Genomic DNA, 18,031 nt, shown 5'->3' with positions numbered 1-18,031 from the left:
TGTTAACACACGACTGGGGAAAAAAAACATAACTGACCTATAACATCCTTCATTCTCATATAAACAGAAAAATTCAGCCCAGAGCAATCTGGCCTCAAAGCTTATTATTTTCCTTACAAGGTAAAATTCAAAAGGGAAGTCTTGGCATACAAAAAATGGACTTCCAAGATTCTACTAGAGATACATTCCTGTGGTGAAAGACGCAGAGGAGCAGAGGGCTGAAAGGCTCGCACCCCACTGTACCCTGCCTCCCCGAGACGAGAGCCGGGTCCTCCAGGACTGCAGAGCCAAGGGATCCCCCTCCTGCTGCCGCTGGTACCTTTCTGGGGTCCTGGAACATGCATGCTGCAGTGTGTTTCACAAAAGCCAACACCCACCTGTGAGGCACATTTGTTGCTCACCTTCGTCAGGTGGTAGCAGGTGGCACCACTCCTCCCCTTCGTCTCCCCAGCTGTTTGACCACGTCACAGAGCGTGAAATAAGGCTGACAAACCTTGGGAAGGTCGGCTTTGACTTCAAGGTTCTGACCAACCACCAGTCTTCACCCGAAGTCCTCCTGCCTGGAGTGCCATTCATCCAGCCTTTCTCGGTGAGTTACAGCAGCAGGAGCCCAGGGTCCGTCCTACAAGCCACACTGCCAGCCTTCACTGCCGCGAGTGTCATGGTCTCCTTTCCTTTCCTTTTTTTTTTTAATTAAAACTGAAATATACTCAGAAGCAGTAAAAAAATAAATAAATAAATCGAGGTCACACCACTTACTTATTAAGCACTTATTTATCAATTTTTGTTTTATGAGCTATTGCTTTATCTTGAGCTTTATAAAAATGGCATCATTGGACCCAGCACAGTAGCCTAGTGACTAAGATCCTTACCTTGCATGCTCCAGGATCCCATGTGGCACCAGTTCATATCCTGGCTGCTCCACTTCCCTTCCAGCTCCCTGCTTGTAGCCTGGGAGAGTGGTAGAGGACAGCCCAGGGTCATGAGACCCTGTATCTACGTGGGAGACTCAAAAGAAGCTCATGGCTCCTGGCTTCAAGTTGACTCAGTTCCAACCATTGTGGCCACTTGGGAAGTAAACTAGCAGATGGAAAATCTTTTTCTCTGTCTTTCCTCTCTGTGAATCTGCCTTTCCAATAAAGGTGAATAAATCTTTTTTTTAATGACATCATTAAATATAGTCTTTTGTGTTTAGGCTTTTCCCCCACTCCATATTGTTTTGTAATCTTTGTCCACGCTGTCAATGTAAATGTGGTTCATTTGTCTCCACTACTGAATAATATTCCTTTTCTAACTAAATATTCTTGAAAGTAAATTTGGTGTTTTTTTTTTTACACTAACTGCTCACTAGTATAACAATCCTACTATAATCTTTTATACAACTCCTGGCCCACCAGTAAGAGAATTTTCCTGTGACTTTCTCAGGAGTGGAATAGCGGGGTCATAGTGTACGTGTGCATTCAACTTAATAAAATAGTGTGAACATTCTCTGTGCTTCTTCCCCACCAGATGTGCAGGGAGTTTCCTTGGTTGAAAGGTCTTGCCAAAAGAAAAGGATCAGTCTTACAGTTTGTGAATATTTTACTGTGAGCTTAGTTTGCATTTCCCTGCTGAGTCACGGGAATGGGCCCTTTTTTATCATTCCTATTTGCTGTAATGTTTTCTCTTTTATGAAATGTTGCCTATTTTTTCTTTTTTTTTTTTCTTGTCATTTTCTTGTAGCTTCATAAGAATGGATCGTTGGGGAGGAGTGTGAGTGGAGAATAACCAACCAAATTGTCTTTTGAGACGACTTAGTTCATCAAACCAGAGATTTATTTGTATGTTTTAGAGTTCTCACTGGTCTTTCTACTGCCTAGGGCTTTATCGGTTCGCATGATGAGCAGGTGTTAAAAATTTCCTACCTACCTGGAGTACCTGAGGTATTTCAAAGAAGTTTCCAGATCCAGATTGCCCACCTGGACCCAGAACACATCACCATCAGTGGAGAGGGAATTTTTCCTCGAATCAGTCTTGATCTCCCCAGGAATCTCAGAGGTACTTCTGCACGCATTATGGTATCTCCCCACTGAGGGGCACAGGATGTATTTTTGCTTTGTTTATTTGAAGGTTGATGGCTACTCATGTTTTTACTTGGCTCTGTGATTGCTTATGATAAGCTCCTTTATTCTTTTGTAACATGCTTTTGAATTGCATTGCCCTTGATCATTAAAGCATATGAATTTGCACTGGCTTAATACTGGAGTATTTAACATCTTCTTACCTCCCTGATACAGGATGTTGTGGCACATTTAGATTTAGTTTAAAAAAAAAAAACTGACTCAAATTCACTTTGTTAACAAAGCTATATTCGATGTGGAAACTGACTTTTCACAACAGAAAAGGAATATCCACCTGTCCTCATTTGTCCAGCATTGCAAGGGTCCCTGGGTGTGGGGTTTCAGAGCAGGACCCAGGGAAGTGCCCAGCAAGCTGGAATCCAGATGGTCAGCGTGCCAGTCATTACCTCCAAGTTCTTGTGTGGCCGCATCAACTCAGATGCAAATGCAGCTACTCACCAATCACCTCATCCTCTATTGAGAGAAATCCTGGCAGTTTAAGTGGCAGACAGTTCTCGTCCCTTCTCACTTCACCCTGCACTTAGAGTCTGTGTTTGGGGCTCAGTTTGTGTTTTTCTGACCATCCTGATTCCCTTCTCCTTCCAACCGCCACAGGTGTTGAAAAGTACAAAACCTTCTTGAATCAGGCCAGAGCAAACATAGAGAAAGAGTACAGTAAATGTGAAACCTTGGATCACTTTGAGATACTAGCTGAAGAAATGCCTGAGGACGAATCTACCAAGGTAAGAGTAGTTTCACCCACCACAGAGCGTGCAGCAGGGGAGAAGTAAGCAAGGAAGAGCAAGGGAGAACCGCGAAGGCAAAGAAGCAGAGAGCTGATAGAGGCTATGTGAGCCTAGAGAAATGCGTCACTTCCCACAGCACCTGCCATAGGCTTGGGACTTTATCCTAGGAGCACTGGAGAGCCACTTTGATGCTTTGTTGGCTTTGAGGAATTCTGGGTGTGGGGATTGGGGGCTGGTGAGAGTCCATATGGGAATCTCTGATTGTGGCAGATGGTGGTAATATAAGCAGTGGGGCTGTGCTTAGGGTAGAGACAACAGGGTGAGTTCAAGGAGTGTCCAGAAGTAGAATGGTGAGGGAACAGGGATTGATTGGAATGACATGGAGCTTGGGAGATTAGTCGAGGATGATGCTGAGGTGTCCTAGTTAGTTGACAAGGTAAGAAGGGAGCTCAGAGACCGGAAACGTAGGAACAGCAAGTTTAGGTGGGAGGGTAAGAAAGGAAACGGAGTTCAAATGGTCCATCATTGAGCATGAAAACCCTGTGCTTCAAGGAACCAGAGCCGTTGCGTGGAATGTGGGGAAGAGAGATGGGTTGAAGAAAGTGATTCAAGCATCAGAGGGTCATTGTAATTATCAGATGTGATGTGGTTTCCTTAAAATGTGGAGTGCACAGAATGGATTCAGAATGGAGTCCTGAAAGACTAGACAAACAAAATTACAGCAGCAGCAGGGTCTGAAAAAATGAGGAATGTGAGAGTCCAGCCAAAAGGTGGTCTCTAAGGGAGGTAATAGAGGCTTTTCAGTAAAGGCTGTGACACAAGACGAGACTCTCCAAATGTCCTCAACATCTCCTGAAACTCGTCCCTTGACAAACTGGTCCTAAACCTGAAAGCTGCTTTCTCTCATGCTGTTCTGTTCACATGGGAGCAGAGTCCATGGGACTCCACAAGCCTTGGGCTGGTTAGGAAGGGGTTCTGCCCGGAAAAGAAGAGTATTGTGGCGTGGACAGGAGCCCCAGAGCCCCAGCCATGGCTTGTTTTGCAGAACCCTGGTTGAGTACAGGATATAAAGCAGAGTATGGTGCTTGTCACAGGCAACCTGCCGACTTCTGCCTAGGCACAAGGAAGTCCTACCATTTCATGCAGCCGATCAGTCACATTCCAAAGTCAGCAATCACTAGTCCTGCAGCAAGGAGGCTTGACGACATCCCTCGTCTCACTCAGTGAGTGCGGTGGCTCCCACATGAGCCAGTCAGCTTACTTCAAGGAAAGGCAGCTTCCCTTTATGACCGAGCCCCACCAAAGGTAGGTTCCTGCTGATAGGCATGAGCTAGGAGATGGGGACTCCATCTTCCTTGATGCCTTTGTGTTTTGAAGAGATGACTCCCAGGCCCTTGCGAAAGATCTTCTTGGCCTAGCAAGTTTGAAATAGCAAAGAGATGGAAAAGAACTAAAAATGACAAGATTTCTCAAGTAAATATTTTAAGAAAAGGGAGGGAAGGAGATGGCTCTTACATTCAACAAGGAGAATTAAGTCTTATTTTTAATTGAGATTTTGTTTTCAGGTACTTAACCTTATAACCACACCCACTCTCCTCTCTCCACATCCATTAGTCCTGGCAACCATTTACATGTTCTTCTGTAGGCGTTTGTTGTTTCAAAGGTGTTGCATAATGCAGTCACACAACATATAGCCTTTTGGGTTCGATCTTTTTCATTCAGCGTAATGCACATAAAATGTCACAGTAGCTCACTTCTTTTTCATTGCTGAGTAGTATTCCACGGTAGGGAGGCACCTTCCCCACCCCCTCATGAAGACTTGCTAATCCAAATATACCATAAATCTGCTTTGGAGAGCCACAGATCTTTGCAGTACTTGAGACTTTCACCATCCAGAAAGGTCAATTTTATTCCCCTTGGGGGTGATAGTCTCCCCTTTGAGAATGCATGTTCTAGAAGAATGTGCTGATTTGGCTTTTTGCTTCTTGCTCCAGCTGAGTGCTCATCTCCAGATGGAAGTGGAGCGACTTATAGTCCAGAACCACGCCCTGGAATGTCAGAAAACAGCCATTCCTGATCCCACGGATGACACATGCTTCAGTCACCGGAATCGCCGCAGGCTAGCCAAGTGAGTGCCCTTCTCTGTGTGTGTTGGTGCCAGGGGGTGGCCGAGCAAACAGAACTGCCTCATGCCCAGCGCACGCTGAAATGATGGCTGATCGTCTGGAAATGGAAATCACTGTGCTGTGCTCGTGCATCAGGCAGGCTGGGAGGCATCTACCTCTTAAGTGCACTAAGCCCCATCTGTCCACCGGGCAGGGCCAGGCCCTGTGTCAAATCCATTCAGCCCCATACTGCAGTCTAAGATAGCAGCTAAAACGCTGGTGTGGACTTCCTAGGGGAATGCATTGTTTTAGTCTCCATTCTCACGGTCATGAGTTGTTCTCCTCTCCGAAAAATGAAATGGTACACAGGAGCTGGAAGAGAATGTAACTCTCTCACTTTTGGAGAAGTAGGCTTGCGGGCTTGAATAAGACAGGTAAGAAGAACCTGTTGAATGTTTCAGAATCCAGCTGCCAGAGTATATCTTAGATTTCGGCTACATTGTCCTTGGTGACGTCCGAACCCACACCATCAAGATCATCAATACCAGTTACTTTCCCGTGTCCTTCCATGCAGAAAAGCGTGTCCTCCATGACACAGGTACCCAGGCCGGGAGACCCCTTCCTGTTCCACTGCAGTGTTGTTAATGGCAAAACCACCTGTCCCATGCTGGGGCAGCAGCCACCCTGCTCCTGGGATCAGCTGGGTCAGCTGGGTCATCCAGGTCATTTGTAGGTGCTGTAAGTGGACCTCCAGTCCCAGCAACAGCTCTTTCCAGATTCTCTCTCACTCGCTCTTTTTCACAATGACATTTTGTTTGCTTTGGTCCAGGCTTCAGTACTGAACTGGATCGTGTAAAGAACCTGCCTTATGGTGAAACAGAAACATTTGAAGTGAGATTTGACCCACAAGGGGCTAACCTTCCTGTTGGAAACAAAGAAGTCATTCTGCCCATCAAGGTGAGATGCCCCACTGGGTCCACCTGCCCCCTCCAGGTTTGCCTGTTCTTCTGGCTGGCCGCGCTGGGAGGATCTGGTTATTGTGTAGCAGCTGTGCATCTTTCCCAACAAGTTTGTGCCTGCTCTAGGTGGTTGGAGGGCCCACAGTCCATGTCTGCCTACAAGCCAAGCTGGCCATCCCAAACATGACACTGTCCTGTGGAAAAGTGGATTTTGCCTCAATACAGTGTGGACAGTGCATGGTGGAAACAGTACAGCTTTCCAATCATCTCCAAGTCCCTTGTGAATGGTTTGTCCACACCCAGAAGCCTGTTAACAAGGCAAGTGAACTATGGCCCTTTCATCCCCTTTTCTCCATCTCCCTTTCAGCCAGATTGCAATTTGAAGTGTTTATCCTCATCCTTTTAATCCCTGATCAAAGATTTTCAGTGGCATGGTGCCTTCTGAGTTTAATATGGGATCTTAGCCCAAACACAAGGTCCTCTCAGGCCATGTAGTTACGTCAGAGGTCATGTCAGTCTTAATGCCCATAGTCTGTACACATTTCCTGTTAGCCGAGAGACACTTGGGGAATGTAACTCATGCCAGGTGGAGGGTAGGATGAATTCATTTTTCCATAGACAGTCTAATTAACCCATGTTTATAAACCAGCTGGAGAAACACATGCCAAGGTACTTGAGACGGAAAGTGCATCCTGAATTAAAGCAAATGGCGCAGATCTTTGAGATCCAGCCCACATCTGGAGTTTTGGATCCCGGTGAGAAGTCCAATGTGCAAGTGAAATTCATGCCAAAGGAAGAGGTGAGCTTGAAAGCAATGTGGCTTCTTTCAGATTCTGTGGTTCTCCTCAGCCTGTACTTAAAGCTCATGCTTGCTTTGAGCACCAAGGAAAGCTTAGAGCAGTCTGAGTTCCGCTGCTGTGACCATGCCTTCTCAAGTGCTTGGAGTCCACCTGAGTCCTGTGGCCCAGTAGACCAGAGTCAGCAGGTGTATCTTACACATCAACTTTCATCAGCAGACTTGCATTCGAGACTTTCTGAGTGTGTGTGTAGAGGATGAGTGTCTCTAAGCAGATTACTTAGCCCTGCTAAACCTCAGTTTACTTCCAGATTAAAATAAAATAATAAGAGTGATATTATAAGTAAAAAGCCTCACTTGCAATTCTGAAATCCACTAAGCTCCAAAAACTGGGGGAGAGGGGAGGGAATTTTCCTGAGTTTGAGGCCAAATTCATCTGGCAGAAAAAGCTCAACAAACTGAGGTGAAACTATTTCACTGTTCTGTATCGCTCTTAGATTTCAAAGTCCAAAGTGGAAACAGAAATATTAATGTGTTGCTGAAAGTGGCCCCTGCTGAAAGTCTTGAGTACTCATAGGATATATGTATTCTTTATACTTTTTAACATACGAATTTGTTAGAATCTCAAGTTCTAGGTAAGTCGTTAACTGCCACAGCTGCTTACTAGGTGCACAGTGTTGAGTAAAATCTCACAGCATACTGCACTATGTACAGAAAGTCCCTCAACGGTTCCCAAATCTTATCCTAAGTAGCCGTGATAATAAGTAGTTCCTGTCCTCCAGTTGGCTTAAGCCTCATAAATGCTTCTTTTGTTTTTTTTTAAAGATTTATTCATTTTATTACAGCCAGATATACACAGAGGAGGAGAGACAGAGAGGAAGATCTTCACTCTGATGATTCACTCCCCAAGTGAGCTGCAACGGGCCAGTGCGCGCCGATCCGAAGCCGGGTCTCCCACACGGGTGCAGTGTCCCAAATCTTTGGGCCGTCCTCGACTGCTTTCCCAGGCCACAAGCAGAGAGCTGGATGGGAAGTGGAGCTGCCGGGATTAGAACCGGCACCCATATGGGATCCCAGGGCGTTCAAGGCGAGGACTTTAGCCACTAGGCCACGCCGCCGGGCCCATAAATGCTTCTTTTGTAAACGTTATAAACACAAACCACCCCCAGCCCCCGTCCAACAGCACAGTAGAAATTATAAGACTCTAGAATCAGGAACAATCCCAGGAAGTGACCTGGCAACGATGCTTGTTCAAAACCCAAGGCATTTGGGAGGATGAATTTTCCTCCACTCTATTCTTTTCAAAGAAACACTGATGTGAATTTTGTAGAATAGTAACAGTTAACTCCCATTTTCCTAATAATGGGCTTTGAGGAACTACGTAAGAATCTATAGAAAGGAAGTGGGAAAATAAATTACTTCATAGCTCATTTTAAAATGAAGCCCATGTTTCCATTATTATCAGAATCTTTCCAAGCTTTTGAAAAGACTTAATAATGTGTTTGCAATTTTAAGAGTCTTAAGACTGTCAAAGGCTTTACTTGAGTTTTAAGGGTTTTTCCCCCATTACTAAATAAGTAAAATGTCAGAAAATAGGGGAAAAAATAGATTTGCACAGGCAGTTCCATAAAGATTGACTTGGAATTGATGGATGCTAATGTTTTCACTAATTGGGAAAGAGTTTATTGACAGTAAGTACAAGTTAGCCCTAAAACCTGTTCTGTTCACACCTGCGTCTCCGTCTACATCAGCCTAAAGAATCCATTATGTCTACACATAACAGCTCTTAGACATTATAACATTTGATTAAAATACTCTATGCAGGAAACAAGGATGGGGGTAGGGTTTGCTGGTATTGTGGCACAACAAGCTAAGCTACTGCCGGTAACTCCAGCATCTCGGATGAGTACAAGTTCAAGCCTCTAATACTTTACTTCCAATACAGCTCCCTGTTAATGCATCTAGAAAACAAACAGTTGAAGATAGTCTGAGTGCCCAAACCCTTGCTACCCACATGGGAAACCAAGATAGAGTTCCAGGTTCCTGCCTCCAGAGGCCCGGCCCTGGACATTGCAGCCATTTGGAGAGTGAGCCAGTGGGTAGAAGGAACTCCCTCTTTCTCTGTATCTCTACCTTTGAAATAAATGAAAGGAAGGGGAGGGAAAGAAACAAGGGTTTGAACCTACCACTGAGAGTGACATCAGCTTGAACTTGTACTCACCATATTAAAAAAAAAAAATCAAGTGTAAATGCATGAAAGCCCCAAACCTGTGAAATTACTAGAAGAAAATGGAGGGAAAGCTTGAGGACATTGGTCCTCAAGTAACTCTAAGACACAAGCAACAACAGGAAGAACTGCCTAGTGGGATTTACATCCATAAAAGGAGGCAATCAGCTGAGCAATGAGACAGGCAGCAGGAGGGGAAGAACCATCTGCCAGCTTTTTTAACAACAGACTGACACCCAGAAAAGATGAGGAACTCAGGCAACTGAGCAACAAATAATAATGATCATAATAGCAACAATAATCTGATGTTGAAAGGGACAAGTGGGGGCAGGTATTTGGAACTAATGGCTAAGATGCCCACATGCCATGTAAGAATGTCTAGACTTGAGTTCTGTCTCTGCTCCCGAGTCTGTCTTCTTGTTGATGCAAACCCTGGGAGGCAGCAGGAGATGGCTCAGTCGGTGTCTTGATTTATTCATATCATAAGAACCAATTGAGTGCTCTCACTCTGGCGAACTCTGGAGAACTAGACAAAGTACGTATTTTGAAAATTATCCTTCTCCAAGATCGTCACAAGAGCTGAGGGTCTTGCATGGAAACCACCTCAAGTAATCAACTGCGGACTGCTCCCCGGCAGCATTGCTGTCTTCATGCTTCTGCTCTGTCTCCTCTGCCCAGGGGCAGCAGGGCCTGGGAATCAAGCCTTCAGTCTCGAGGTACAGTGACCAGACTTGAGGAATAGGAGTGCCCCACTCATAGGACACACTCCAAGTAACACAGCGCCTAGTGCAAGGCCTAGCATGCACCTGTCACCTATGGATCTAGACCAATGGTTAATACAGGAGTACACATACAGTGTTCCCAAGCAATCTTTATTCTCTCTTCACCTAAACAGGCTGTCTTGTCCCCTTAGTCATTCTTAAGTTTTTACACTGCATGTAACAAACAGAACCACCACAACAGAAATTTAAATCTTGTTTTGCCTTTGTTTTTGCAGAAATTCTATAGCCAAACTCTGATGTTCCAGATCGGCCAGAGTGCTCAGAAACTCACGCTGCTGGCCCAGGGGCAAGGTCTGCAGCCACGCCTGGAGTTCAGCCCCTCGGTCCTGGAGCTGGGGCCGCTGCTGCCTTACTCGCCAGGGGACGAGGGCGAGGTGGTAGTGAGGAACCCCTGCAGCTTTCCCATTGAGTTCTACTCTTTAGAGTTTGACCAACAGTATCTACTAGAAGAGAAGGTGAGCAGAGGCCAGCGTGTCTTCTGCAGCTTCATTAGGTACTGCCACAGGCATCAGTGCTCAACATACATACGTAGACACATGTAAGATCACAATCAACTTGTACTGGCGCTTTGCCAGTTCTCATGTAACTCAGAAGCCATCCCTACCTTTATCTCCCTCTATGTTCCACGCTTTTCTATGTAACTGACAGGTTTCTTTGTCAGACTTTTGTTTTTGCTCAAACCAGCCAAATACATATTAGAAAACACCAGAGGAAAGGGAAATGCATTACATGTGCCTTTCTATGATGATTTCTTCCTTCCTTATAGTCCAAGATTTCTTCTTCTTTTATTTACTTTCCATTTGGAGAGTTTCCTTTAGCTGTTTCAAGGTAGACCTGCTGATGAGCTTATCTTAGTTCTCCCTCCAGGGAAATTGTCTTTTCCCCCTTATTTTTTTTAAAGATTTATTTTTATTACAAAGATATACACAGAGGAGGAGAGACAGAGAGGAAGATCTTCACTCTGATGATTCACTCCCCAAGTGAGCCGCAACGGGCCAGTGCGCGCCAATCCGATGCCGGGAACCTGGAACCTCTTCCGGGTCTCCCACACGGGTGCAGAGTCCCAAAGCCTTGGGCCGTCCTCGACTGCTTTCCCAGGCCACAAGCAGGGAGCTGGATGGGAAGTGGAGCTGCCGGGATTAGAACCGGCACCCATATGGGATCCCGGGGCTTTCAAGGCGAGGACTTTAGCCGCTAGGCCATGCCGCCGGGCCCTCCCCCTTATTTTTAAAAGTCTTTTTCATTGTGTAGATTTCCAGAATGTAGGGATGGCTCTAAAAATATACAGATTTTAACACTATTTATTTATTTATTTATTTAAAGGTCAGGGTTACGGGGAAAAAAAAAGAACCTTTTGTTCAAATTCCCTGATAGAAGCCACATTTTTTTTTTCAAATGGGTCAAAATACATAGTGAAATTCTTCTTTTTTTTTTTTTTTTGCCACTGTGGGAAAAGAAAGCATGCATTATTTTTAAAATAAAAAGATTCTTTTCCACATGTGAACTGGCCACACTCAAATGAAGCAAAAGAAACATCCTGCATGCCCACAGGCTCAGGACTTAGCCTCACCTGCTGAAGTCAGTAAGGTGTTTTCAACAACTCACAGCCTTGGGAGGAGCCTGGGCTTTGACAGGGTCAGTGAGTGAACTTGTGAAGACCCGCAGGGCGGAGGGAGCACCCAGGGCAGGGCCCACAGCAGTTGCCACTCTTCCCTGGGGCAGATCTTGCGAAAGCTGAAGGGCTACGACTCCTGCAACAACTTGCTGCTGCCTCCGCGTGACCCAGGGGAGAAGCTGCCCATGGAAGTGTACGAGTACTTCAAGGAGCTCAAGAGGTCGAAAGAGGAGCAGATGAAGGCCAAATACTTGGACAATTTGGGACCAGATGGTGAGAAGAACTCTGGGAGGGGTGAACCCCTGGTCCCAGCCACTGCCCTGGCCCATTTGAATGAAATCCCTTATGTGGGGCCAATTACTGAATGCCAGATGCTAGGAATCCAGCCGCCAAGTGCCTGCATATTTTTATTTTTGACTCTGAAAAGTGGGCCGTGTTCTCCCCTTGTTATAGTACAGAGGTGGGAGCACATTCAGCTCACAGAGAATGCCGTGGAGTTTTATGACTTTTGAAACAGCTGGTACAGGTAAGAACACTGCACAGATGCTATGCCAAGGGCTTTGCCCCTGTGGCAATGAATGTAGCACAGAGAAGCCAGGGCCGTGGCTTTGGGTGGCAGAATTAGGATAAGCCTCAGCCTAGGCATATCCGAGTCCTCTACTCCAACCCCTCCTACAGGTGTGCCTAAAGGATGCCCAGTAATGTGCCATGTAAGATAGAAACTGGTACCCCCAAAGAGGCAGGAGTTTATGAAAACAAGGTCAGCCCCTCTGTGCTCTTCAAGGCCAAAGCTCAACCACAGAACTGAACTGCACTCTCTCAACCTGGCCCTTTCTGGCCTGTCACCCCACCAGCTGCCCCAGGGACTGGTTCACACATGCTTTACACAGATTTCAAAATTTGTCTTTCAAGTCCACTGTCATGAATTTTTTTACAGTACTCTTGTTCATCTTGTTTTTAAAGATTTATTTTTATTAGGAAGGCAGAGTTATAGATGGGAGAGACATAGAGAAAGATCTTCCATTCACTGGTTCACTCCCCAAGTGGCTACAACAACCAGAACTGAGCTGATCTGAAGCCAGGAACCAGGAGCTTCTTCTCCTAAGTGGTTGCCGGAGCCTAAAGGCAAAGTGACAGCAAGAGATATAGAGATTTGCCACCTGCTGGTTCATGTCCAGATGACTGCGGTAGTTGGAACCCACTAAAACCAGGAGCCTGGAGCTCCATCCGGGCCTCCTGCATGCATGGCAGGGGCCCAAGGACCTGGAGTATCTTCTTTTCTGGTAATGGTGTCAGTCATTCAAAACAAAATTAACCAAGCAGTCACACAACAGCAGAGTGTATAACTATATCTATCTCTATCTGTATCTATCTATATATAGACATAAATCTATCTATCTGTATCTATCTCTAGATATAGATATAGATAGATAGAGAGATAGATAGATAGATAGAAAGAGATGACATCAATGTCAGTGTGACTCATACCTAGGGCTGGCACCGGCATACCATATGTGCATGGGTTCATGTACCAGCTTCTCCACTTCCCATCCAGCTCCCTGCTTGTGGCCTGGGAAAGCAGTGGAGGATGGCCAAGTCCTTTGTTTTTCAAAATGAAATGGGATTACATTGCAAATGCCATTTCATTTTGAGAAAACAAAAGAAAAAATTAAAAATCTGAGGTGGGAACTCCCCTCTCCTGCTCTTGCAAAATTCAACTATAGTTTCTCATCATTTCTTAATTTCTTTTGGCAGCTAAATTTCATAAAATTATTTGGCTCTTCTGAATTTTCCAAATTTTCTTCAAGTTTTTTTTTTCCTTTTAATTTATTTGAGAGCGAGAAAGAGACCCGGAGTGGCTGTGTTCCTACGCACTAGTTCAGTCCCCAAACCACCTTCAATAGCCAGGACTGGGCCAGGGCTGGAACCAGAAGCTGGAGTCACATTCAGGCCCTCAGACATGGGACATGGGCATCTGTAGCAGCTAAACTAGGCACCTCATCCCTGAATTCTCCAGATTTGCTGAGCCATTGTATGATTTCAGCATTCGGTGAATGGTAAAATGGAGAAGTGCTACAAGCAGAGAAACAGCCAAGCATCCTTGTCTGTCTGGGCAGGATGCCTGGGGATGGTGGCCAGCGCAGGGATGATCTCATTGGCTTTCCTCTCCTGTCCCGCCTCCTTTTCCCTCCCCTTCCCTCCCTGCCATGCACCTCATCCTTTGCTCCCCAGCAGAAGACGAAGATATTTTCTCATCGGAGACGGGCACCTCACCCAGCACGAAGAGGACGTCCCTCAGCCAAGGGGTCTCGGCCACGTCCAACCTTGGAGAGCGGCCCCCTCTGGCCGATTCCAAAACCTTCCCAGATGAAGATGAAGATGAGGATAGCCTGGAAAAACTCGTGTTTCAAAGTAACAGCGTTTTCACATTCGGGGACCAGTTCTCTGGGATCAGAAGTGGGAAGGCCACCCGATGCCTTTTTACTTTTCTCCATTAAAATTCTTCCTCCAGGGGATGGAACAAGGGAGAGGGAAGAAAGGCATCATGGTTACTTTATTAGAGTTGCACCTATGAAATACATTAGATCTCTTCTCTTTATGTTAATTTAAAAAATCAGAAACTTCCTCCTCTGGACCTCCTAGCCCATCTCCACCCCACCCCGGCCGCCACTATACCTGCCTTGGGGAAGCTGTGGTTTCTGGCCCTCCCCTTATGCAAGCCCAGGACCATGCTGACAACTTAGTGTAGGATATATAATTCTTGCCATGGTTCTTTGCATTCTACCTAGCCTAAGGCCTCATTAGAAGGTCTTACCCCTCTAAAGCCAAAATTCCAGCCGACATGGGGGAGTTTCGGAGTCACACGATGGAACAGGGGAGGGGGGATGACATTCTGCCTCATGTCCCTCCACAAGCCCCTCCCCTTGGCCTCCCAGCATTAAAAGCCCATTTTTCCCCACCAAGCAATACGGAATGCTGAAAACCATCATCAGAAATTAAATCCAGCTCAGCCAGCTTTACAGAAGCCGCTTGCTTACCAATCATTATAAACCAGGAGAAGGCCCAGCTCTGGGACTAGAAAACCTGGGCAATGTGACTGAGGTCCCTGAAGAGTTCAGTGAGCTTCCCATTGTTAGCCTTGGTCACACAGATCAATAGGAGAAGGCAGCAGGATTGTGATAGCGACACTAGGTGTGAAGACAGCAGTTTCCAGCTCCATGCCTCGTGTTGAATCCAGCCTGGCTCTGCTGAAAGATATCCAAGATGGAATACATGAGAAAGTCAGAGAATTTTTTTTAAGAGTATGATCCTGTTTTTTTAGGAAAACAGTGTAGTTAAAGTGACCATATATGCATCTGACACTGTGTGGTGTTCAGCATGCTCCTAGATTATTCCACAGCTTGCTCTTTTCTGTTATAGATGCCGCTCCAAGACTGCTACTTTTAATATAACTCCAGAGTTTGGCAAGCTTTTCCTGTGAAGGGCAGTGCAGTAGCTATGTGGGACTTTGAAGGTCATGTGGTCACTGCTGCCTCTAGCCAGCTCCACCTCTGAAAGCTAGAAGCAGCCATAACATGATCGATAAGAGGTGTGGTTGCATTCCAAGAAAACTTTATTTACAAAAACAGGCAACAGGATAGATGGAGCCTATAGTTTCTGAGCCTGTAAGACTTGTCATACTTGTAACAGCTGCTATGTGTTAATTCTGTAATATGAATGTCATCACTTTTGCTTATTCAACCATTTCCCTTTATGTTACACATTCAGCTAACAGTCTGATATTTTGCCACTAGAAAAAAAAAGTTGTCTTCATACAGACGCTCTTTCTGTTTTTCAGCCAGATAGATTCCCCCAGACTGAATTAGAGACCAAGACTATCTGTATTTTAAGATTTCAGTGGCTGTGGATTAATTATTATCCAAAAGAAGTGTGTACAGGCAGCGACTGCTAGAGTTTGCCAGTGTAAAACAGTAGTGCTTAAAAGGAAAATCCCCTCCCTGTTCCCACAAGTGTCCACTTCCGTGCTGGGTGTGCACACATGCACTCACACATACATGTGTTTTTAACCTGCAGCCGACAAGATTCAGAGCATAGACAGCCACTCCGCAGACGAAGTGGGAGAGGTGGACAACAACCCCGTGAACAAGGCGATTGCACGCCACGTGGGTGTCGACATCTCCGCCGAAGGCCGCATGGCCAAGAACCGCAAGGGCATTGCCATTATCATCCATGGGACGCCCCTATCAGGTATGCCCCACTCTGGAGAGGAAGTCCAGACTGGAGCTGCCATGTCGCCATCCCAGCAGGGCGGTCACAGTTGACTGGGATTTCATTGGACGGACAGGGTAATGTTGAACATGTACCCCTGAGCCAAGTGGCTTTGGTAAAGTTCCATGAGGTCTCTGTGCCCAGTTTCCTTGTCTGTAAAATGGTAGGACCAGTATCTATTTTATAGTGTGATCACAATAAACAACACTGCTAATGCTAACAGGGTACAATGCTAACCCCAGTATTTGGCACATGACAAATATTCAAAAGAAAAAACAACAACTTGATTTTACCATTAGTGTTATTGTAATGACTGTTGTCATCCACAATTATATCCATTTCTGGAGTTTGAGTCCTCACTGAAGAAAAAAACAGCCTTTAAAATTACATGATAAATAGTATAAAGGAACAGTCAGCAAGTGTAAGGCAAACCTCTTCATGTTCTTCCCAAGCCCCAAGCACACTGCTAACTTCACCATGAACCCAGAGCAGCCAAATCATCCCTGTGAACAAGATCTTAAGCTGACATCATTGTTTGCAGGCTCTGGAGCTCGTCCCCAGTCACTGCCATGTTTAGACTCCACAGCTATCAAAAGAAGGGGTTTGAGATTCCCCCTCCCACAGGAAAGGGAGGTCCTGAGAAACTCACGGGGACCAAACCCCAGATCAGATAGAACATGGCAGGGCAGGGGCACTTGGGGAGGAATCTCTGTGAGCCTCAACTCCCTCGAAGAAGGTCAAGGGAACCTTCCTGTGAAGCAGTGACTGTCACCCAAGCAGATCCCACTGATAGAGTGTTCCCTATGTCCTGATCCCTGTGCGGCTCCAGGAATCTTTACAGATGCCACAGCGTCCATCATTTTCCTTTAGGGAGCCTTCCCTGAAGGATGCACACAGCAGAACTTACCAGGCCAGGTTTGAGGGCCATTTGCAGCTGGAGGCAACAGCCTTACAGACAGGAGTGTCAGCTGCAGCCAGAAGAGGCCTGTGGCATTTTTGTGTGGAGCTTTATAGTTTTCAAAAAACAAATCTTGACACAGATGGCTTTGTGTCAAAGCCAGGCTACTCACATTACCTTGGAGGTTATGGCGACATGAGCGTGTGTGGTGTGTGATGCAGTAGAGGGCTCTCTGATCTTTATTTTCCCTGCTCTGACCATGACCCCACTGTTCCCCTACATGGACCTTGGGATTAGGTGGTGCCTGCCCAGAAAATCCAGGGCTGTCTTCCACGTCAAGATCCATAGGTTAATCACATCGACACTGTCTCTTTGATCACATAAGGTTATTTATTTGTGGGCTCTAGCGATGAGGCTGTGGACAGCTTTGGGGGCCATTATTCTGCCTAGCACACACAAGTGACATGCTCCCAGAAATGAATTTAACACCCATAGTCTAGCCCCACTATCTCCAGATGAGTGGATTATAGATTTTTTTAGTCTGATATTTCTGAATGTTGTTTGTTTTCTTAAAAATATATTTATTTATTATTATCGGAAAGACAGATTTGCAGAGGAGAGAAAGGGAGAAAGAGCTTCCATCTGCTGGTTCACTCCTTAAGTGGCCACAATGGCTAGAGCTAAGCCAATCCGAAGCCAGGACCCAGGAGCTTCTTCTGAGTCTCCCACATGGGTGCAGGGTCCCAAGGCTTTGGGCCGTCCTCTACTGTTTTTCCAGGCCACAAGCAGGGAGCTAGATGGGAAGTGGAGCAGCCAAAATACAAACCAGCACCCATATGGGGTCCATATGGGCAGATGCAAGGGGTGGATTTAGCCACTAAGCTGTTATGCTGGACCCTTTACCTTGCTTTTTAATAAAAGTGCTGTGAAATAAAGGAGGGGGCAAGTCAGCATAAGCTGTCCTCTAACCAAAAGGTCTTCTCATTAGAGATCATAGGAACTGCATGATATCTAAAGGTCATCTGATGGAATCTGTTTTTTAGGCTGAGGAAAGCACCCCAGGAGAAAGGAGGTCGTTATTGCACACAGATCTCAGGAGTGGGATCAGGGCTATGTCCAAAGCCCCAACCATGCTTTGAGTCCTCTGGCCGCAGGAGATTTGAAGGCAGAGCGCTCCTAGGGATCCACTTAATGGAGGCCCCTGGTCTAGAGGCTCCTCCCCAGCATACTGAGCAAATGCCGTGCATGAAATTCAACCCCCGACCTTTTTTTATTTTTATTGTTTTCTTTCCTAGGGAAGACAGTCAACGCCATCAGCATGGCCAAGCACTATCACGCAGCCTGCTTGAACATTGACTCCGTCGTGGTGGAAGCCATATCCGACAGCAGTAACGTCCCGGGGATCCGGGCCCGCGAGCTCTGCATCAAGGCCGCCATCGAGCAGTCCATGAAGGAAGGCGAGGAATTTGGTAAGAGCTTGATTGCACCTGCCCATTGGTGGAAACAGCAGCTGGCACCCACTCTGGCAATGCCCT

General features: G+C 46.0%; 1 protein-coding gene across 1 annotated transcript in view; it reads left to right on the top strand.

Moving 5' to 3' along the window:
• The window catches only part of HYDIN (HYDIN axonemal central pair apparatus protein), a 312,592-nt gene that overhangs the window by 213,043 nt on the left and 81,518 nt on the right, over positions 1–18,031 (top strand). Inside the window, exons 28-40 of the mRNA XM_058674096.1 lie at positions 452–589; positions 1,860–2,037; positions 2,715–2,842; positions 4,840–4,973; positions 5,412–5,548; positions 5,780–5,907; positions 6,036–6,227; positions 6,559–6,708; positions 9,930–10,169; positions 11,437–11,602; positions 13,562–13,741; positions 15,404–15,577; positions 17,792–17,965. Coding sequence (XP_058530079.1) covers positions 452–589; positions 1,860–2,037; positions 2,715–2,842; positions 4,840–4,973; positions 5,412–5,548; positions 5,780–5,907; positions 6,036–6,227; positions 6,559–6,708; positions 9,930–10,169; positions 11,437–11,602; positions 13,562–13,741; positions 15,404–15,577; positions 17,792–17,965 — 2,119 coding nt within the window. The remainder of the gene's footprint in view (positions 1–451; positions 590–1,859; positions 2,038–2,714; positions 2,843–4,839; positions 4,974–5,411; positions 5,549–5,779; positions 5,908–6,035; positions 6,228–6,558; positions 6,709–9,929; positions 10,170–11,436; positions 11,603–13,561; positions 13,742–15,403; positions 15,578–17,791; positions 17,966–18,031) is intronic.

Source organism: Ochotona princeps, chromosome 16, assembly GCF_030435755.1.
Source record: "Ochotona princeps isolate mOchPri1 chromosome 16, mOchPri1.hap1, whole genome shotgun sequence".
NCBI classification, from domain to species: domain Eukaryota; kingdom Metazoa; phylum Chordata; class Mammalia; order Lagomorpha; family Ochotonidae; genus Ochotona; species Ochotona princeps.
The sequence above is the reverse complement of the archived record's forward strand: the minus strand, read 5'-3'. Positions and strand labels throughout refer to the sequence as shown.